General features: G+C 41.5%; 1 protein-coding gene across 2 annotated transcripts in view; it reads left to right on the top strand.

The window, feature by feature from the left end:
- Window positions 1-4,108: 4,108 nt before the first annotated feature.
- The window catches only part of aff3 (AF4/FMR2 family, member 3), a 17,866-nt gene continuing 15,224 nt past the window's right edge, over window positions 4,109-6,750 (top strand). For both annotated transcript variants that reach the window (XM_031869379.1, XM_031869380.1), the window contains exon 1: window positions 4,109-5,319. In XM_031869379.1, coding sequence (XP_031725239.1) covers window positions 5,248-5,319 — 72 coding nt within the window. In that variant the 5' untranslated portion in view covers window positions 4,109-5,247. The remainder of the gene's footprint in view (window positions 5,320-6,750) is intronic.

The raw sequence follows: 6,750 nt of genomic DNA, 5'->3' as shown, positions 1-6,750 counted from the left end.
AAAAAACAAGCGATATGAATACATCAACTAGGGTTAGGTGAAACTGTAACCTGCATTATTTCTGACTTTTTATTGAAATAATAAGTCATGTAAATAATTCGCAGATTGATCAATATTGAACATAATTGTTATCTGGAGCTCTAAGACGTATCATATCATCCACATAGCCTGCGTGCCTCTAAGTGCATGTTGAGGAGGTGCTATTAAACAAAAATACATAATCCAGCCCTCTCATTGTGTTTGTACTGATGAAAAAGGAAAAAAATAGTGTTACATACAGTAATGCAGGAACTGGCAGTGTAGAATAAGAAAACTTCTCACTGGCCACAGGGTGGGGCTCTCTGCTCACTGCATACCCATCGGGATCATCTACTCATCCAGGGTTGCATGGAAGGCTGCCAGGGTCAGAGGGCAGCTCTTGGTGGCCTACACCTTCAGACAAACTGATCAATCTACAGCCGTGCATGATGCAGTCACAAAACTTTTCAGATGTGTGTTTGAGATCAAAATGAAAACTGAGCACGAAGATGGGTGTGGTCCGAGCAAGGTGCCTGAAGTAGGTGGGCAGGAAGTTGGGAAGGAGCCATTCATTAAAGCTGCTTGATAATTAACAAAAAAAATATCTTCAGTTATATAAGTTTAAAATCTATTTATTTGTGTGTAGGGCATTTAGTTTGTGGCATTTGTGGCATTTGTGTTGGGCATTTAGGCTCTGAAAATGATGTGATGGTGCACCTGTTGCTATACCCCTTTCTAATACAGCGCTATTTATTAACGTTTTTTTGATGCCATTTTTTATCTTTATAAATCACTTACAAGTGATTAAACAGAACACATTTTGGGTTGTCAGGTTGTGGCCAGTGTTTATTCCAGCAGGACTCGTTATGTCTTTTTAGCTCTTAAATTCATCAGAAAGACCCTCTTAATAGAGGGCTGCTTGTATTCTGGCACAAGGCCGCAGAACTTCTGCAGACCAAACTTTTTAACAATTAGGTTTGGATTGGACTTTATTAACAATCATAACAGTAGACAATTTGGCTTCTAAGATAGTGAGAAACGACTGAGTATTTATTTATGGTTGTCACAACCTGGCAACCCCAAAGTTGTTCTTATTAAAGGACTATAACTACATCTGTCTATCTATAAAGCACGAGTAAATGTTTTAATAACCATTAAAAAGCCATAAAATAAGAGTTTATTTAAGCCTTTAAAAAAGGGCGGCAAATTAAAAAAAAAGTGGTACCATATTGTCTACCTCTTCACCTGCAGGAATCTGGAATGTAACCAAAGCAAGCTGCAGGGACAGAAAATGTCACTCGAGCCCGATCTCCATCTTCCTCGTTTAGGCGGTGTGTGAGAGAGAGAGAGAGAGAGAGAGAGAAAGAGAGAGAGAGGCAGAAAGAGGGGGAGAGTGAGTTTGTTGTCAAGAAGGCTGACTCTTGAGGCCAGCCGTGATCTAAACAGGCAGCGTCAAGGGATGCCGTTGTGCCTTTGAGGTCCTGTCGTCATGGGTCTGTAACCATGGGTGCTACTGTGGCTGTGGAGCCTCGGGCATTTCTCATCCCTCCATTCCCAGTTCATCCCCTACATTTCTGTTCCACAGGAGAAAAAAACGCTGTCACTTCTCTCTTCTCTTTGCTTCCTCATTTTGTGAGCAAGCATAAGAAAACAGAAAGATTCACAGACAGAATGAGAGTTGCTGTAATATCATGATGACATGCTGTGAGTCAATCCAGTTCAAAAGAAGGTGCAGGCAGACGCTTTATTAGGTACACTTTTGCTATTTAATGCAATCCAATAAAACTGTTCTGCCCATAAGTCGACCTTTATGATGCCTATAGCGTTCAGTTTTTTGACACTGCCGTTCTTGGTGGCGTTGAACGGCACTGTATTATACTCAGAGGTGTTTAAAATATTCCGCTCCCCACATGTAAGTGAATGGGGAGGACAAACCTCTCTTACGATCATGTACAACAAAGAAAAGCATAAAATCTTCACATTTATGTAGCTGGAACCAGCAAATGTTTAGTCTTTTTCTGTTTAAAGAATGAGATAAATTGATTTAGAGTTCATCTAGATTGTTGCCATTGTTGATCGACTTATTGATCAATCAATAAAGCTCTCAATTGTCTGCCACAGAGCTTCCACACTGGCACTTATGCCTCTCACAGCACAGTCCTGCATTGAAAAAAAGGAAGGACTCTGTCAGTGTGCACAGATGTTATAAAGACGTTAAGAAGTGTTCCCTCTCACATCGTCATTGGTGCATGACGACAGAAATATTCAAATTGTACTGAGACATCCGACGACAATAACCTTTGTGTCTGTTCTCAGCTAGAGTTCCTAAAACCACATTTACTGTTTTCTTTAATCACAATTTCATGCTTATTAGGACGTAATGCCCCAAACTTGAGTCTTTTATCTTTCTTGTGAGTGCAGGGCTAAACACTTCCTCGAGTCAATGCACAAGAAACAGAGTAAATGAAACCTCCCTTCAAAACACGGAAACAAACATGTGTGCACCCACACGAGCACACATTGATCAACTGAACTAACAATAATGAATGAATTAATGCAGGGAAGTTAGGTTAAATTAGCGAGAAACAAAAGATAAGGAGGTCACGAACTCTCTCATTTAGTGCAGTGTGTGAGCGTACAGCACATTCCTCTGATGTCTTTTGGTGGATGGATGTCAAACACAAAAAGTGTCGAAAAAGTCTTAATTTTGTCTCCTTAACTGGTGTTTGTCTCATCAATACTCTGCAGATTAAATTAGTTTCTACATCTGCACTACCTCCACCGGGACTGTCCCTGTGTTCGGTCTTTGACAGGTGCCATAAACTAACAGGGGACACTGTGGTTTCAGGGGTGTGCAGACCAAATTCCAGATCTGATCAAATTACAAATACCCATCCCTCCCGTCGGTTTCTCTAGAGAACATGTTCCTGTTTTAGAGAATATGTCGTTGTAAGATACGCAATGTCCCCTATGTTCCCACAAATCAATGCAGTCAATGCTCTAATACATGAAGCACTTCTTATCCATCTACTCTCAGCCTCCTCTCCCCCCGGAGCCATCTAAGTCTGGGAGACAGCTCATATTTTATCTTGACAAGGCAAAATCCATGCAACCCAGAGCCACTTCACAGGCCAAAATGTATTACACAGAATAATGGATGGACTAGACAAGCGTACAAGGCCAAGATACAGGAAGGGGATATGATAGGATTTCATCATTGGCCCACACTATGCTCTCAGTCAATGAACTGTTCTACAGTTTACAGTTTGAGTATTTATGGCCTTACATATAGAATCGCACACCTTCATCCCTTTACTTAAGAAGAGAGGGATGCAATACAAACAGTGAGACCTACAAAACAGTGACCCAAGAACATGCTGTTAGCACAGGCGTGACCTTAGTAAGTAATATGAATACATTTTTTTGGGAAACGAAACAATCTCAACCCAAGATTCACTGACAGCATATCATGCAGTCCTCCTGAGCAGGTTGGGTTTACTCAGTTGCCTTGGGCTGTTTGTTGATCTCTCGGCATGACGACTTGAAAGTTCATCCATGACCTTGGAAACAACAGTTGAATAAACAAAATCAACCCAAGGTCCACTTACTCTGTTTGTTCTGGAAAACAAAATCTAAATGGGGATTTTGAAAAACTGTTCCTGGACCTTATTGGGAATTGTACGACAAAACTCATGAAATATCCACCATCAGGTTGGGTTAGTGTGAAATAACAGCTGGGCTGGACTTCTACTTGTAAACAAAAGTTCATTCATGTAACAAGGCATACAAGGTGTTTGACTGACCTCAAGTCTACCATTAAAGGTGTAAGATCCCACATTTGGATCATTTCGATTGCCTCTCAACGGCTCTCAACATGTCGGCATTATAAAAAAAAAACTGCTGACAGAGCTAAATGTGTTTACCTGAAAGGGAACCAAAGGGTCGGTGCTAATCTTACGCAACAACGCTGTCTGTCAGCCTTATTAGCTGTAATGCCGTGTGAGAGCAGTGCAGAGCGGCGGGCGTTAGCCAGCCAGTGGGGCACGCTCACGTTCAACGGCTATGTCAACAAAGCGAGGAAAAGCTCAAATAACAACAGAGAGGGAGAGCGACTTCATTCTGTAGCCAAGCAGCCATTACTCCACTAGATCTTTAAAGTTGTTTGCTGCTATGATAATGTTCAGAATATTAAGTACAGCTCATTTAACATAAAAAAACACTGTATGTTAACTTTTTTAAGTTTATATGACATAAACTTGACAAAGTAATCAGATATAAAGTATATCTGATATAGTAGGTTTAACGATATGGATACAATACCATAAAGTATGGTTACTTTCTATTATATGCCTACTTAAAATAATGTAAAAAAAAAAAATCTAAAATGAATTTGGAAACATTGGTTACATAAAAATAATTGGTTTCAATGTGTAAATGTGATATTTAATTGCCTGTATGTGGCTGACATTCAGGCTAATTAATCACATGGTACGTTTAACACTATCCCCACAAAAAATGTTTAAAATGATTTTGCAATGCTTTGCTGCTTTCCACATATAGTTTCAGCAAAAAGTGCCAAACACACTCACGACAAACAAAGTTAGTGACTATGCTAAGTGGTTAACATAGTGGAGCAATTAAGCTAGCAGCTAAAAAGCTGTATTATTTAGGAGTTGATAAAGACCAAACCAAAGCTAAGAACAGAGTGAACACTGAAAGTCTTAATGTTGCTCAGTGTCTCCTAGATGTGCAGGCAACTCTTTGCTAACACCAGCGTTAGCCATATCAACTTGACAAATGTAGTGTTTACAGTTTGTTGCTACACCCCCAAGTGGCAAAAAAAAAATACTCTAATGCAGATTTAAGGCCCCATAATTCATAGCGTCACCCCTGTAAAAACATCCTGACGTTAAATCATCGAGTGTCCCGTGACCGTCACCGGTGTGTATTTAGCAGCTCTCACATACTACATCCAAGCTCCGAGCTGCGAGTCGTGATGTCCCCTGCGTGAGCTGCCTGTGTGTGTCATCTCTGACGTTACCGACCCGCCCACATCGCGCTCCGTCTCCGCCGATGACACACACACACACACACACGCGCGCGGACTCTCTCCGGCAGTGAGGAGCCGGTGTGCGAGCGTCACGGAGGGGGCACCGCGTCCGCAGCTCTTTTAAACGCGAGTCCTCACTGGCATGGACACCGGAGGAGAGCGCTGAACATCCAGGAACCATGCCTACTGTCCTCGCTGAAAAAGGGAAACTTTCCGATGTCTGTTTTCTACTCAGATGCGCGTATTCTCAGGTGAGAATGGAGCGCGGAGTGTGGATTATAGCCTACATATTAAACTGCTCGAGGGAGTCCTTGAATATTGTTTTTGCACAGGATTGTTTAAAGCCACCAAATTGTACATAGAGTACTTGCAGGTTGTTCGTAAAGAATACCGACTATTGAAAATACAATAAGAGGATAATTCCTGCAGAGTTGGTGCATTTTGTGCTCTTATCTTCATAAAAAAATAATTTTACAGATTAAAAGTGTTTCAGATCTCACTTAAGGGCACTCGACACAGATGGATGTCATGAATAGAAACTGTAAATAGCTGTAAATAACTTCAGTAATTGCTGATACTTTGAGAATGTAACAGGTGCTACTGTAGTTGGCTTGCATGATGCTTGTTATGGTGGCTTGTGGTTTGTTTGGCCCTGGGGGAGTTCACTCATCAGGGTATTGCACCAGAGCTGTAGCCTGTGGTGCTAGTGGGTATATGGACACGTGAAACATATTGCACTTGATAATATCCAAACTAATGGACGTGTAAACTGAGGAAGCAGGCCTGGCTTTCGCTTGTGCAACGCCACAGGGAAAATACTGTCTGTCTGTGTTTATGTTTTTAATTTAGTGCTCACGGCCCCATAACTGCCTTGTGGCTGTAGAAAATCGGACAGTTTTCCCACACACTGTTTATCATCCACAGGCTTAAGAGTCCAGCCACTGAGACGTTGACCTTAGTGAGTCATGCATGCAAGAAAAGACAGTTTCGTACACTCACACATGCATGCTGCACTACACACACGTTTGTTTCTGCTGTGCATACTTATGCTGCACAGATGGCAGAGAGTAAGGCATGAGAGAAAGAAGCAAATCACCCAAATGAAATGGGATATAATGTGTTAAGGATGTGCTCAAGATAATAAATCTCTATAACCAAGAAAAAAGACAGTGTAAGTGTTCAGCAGATGAGGTCCACATGAACTCAGAACGATGAAAAAGTCCAAAAACCAAACAAATACAATGAGTGTGATTATGAATGAGGAACTAGAGGAAACAATATGTTTTGGTACAAATTAAAGATCTGTTTGCACACAAAACTCACAGTCAGAATAAAAATCGCAAATAAAATGTCAAGCACCTACACAGTTGCACACTGTAATGTAGAGTATTTGTCCTTTATCTTAAAGCTTGAGCAGCATGGTTCCCTGCTGTCGTGCCAACAAGGTGAATTCTGAATTCTGAGCTGAATTGTGCAAAGGGGAGAAACGTGGGGGAGGGAGAGCGGGGTTGCCTAACGCAGAGGGAAACAGAAAGTTGCTTGCGACAGAATCAGCATCCGTCTGATCATCTGCAGCTGTGATTTCTAAGATATGAGTCATCAACAGCCTCCTCTCAACTCTCACAATTACTCTGAGTGTGTGTGTGTGTGTGTGTGTGTGTGTGTGTGTGTGTGTGTGTGTG

This window comes from Anarrhichthys ocellatus, unplaced genomic scaffold (assembly GCF_004355925.1).
Source record: "Anarrhichthys ocellatus isolate YVR2014 unplaced genomic scaffold, GSC_Weel_1.0 scaffold47, whole genome shotgun sequence".
Taxonomy (NCBI): Eukaryota; Metazoa; Chordata; class Actinopteri; order Perciformes; family Anarhichadidae; genus Anarrhichthys; species Anarrhichthys ocellatus.
Note: the sequence above shows the minus strand (reverse complement) of the source record. Positions and strands in the feature narration are given on the sequence as shown.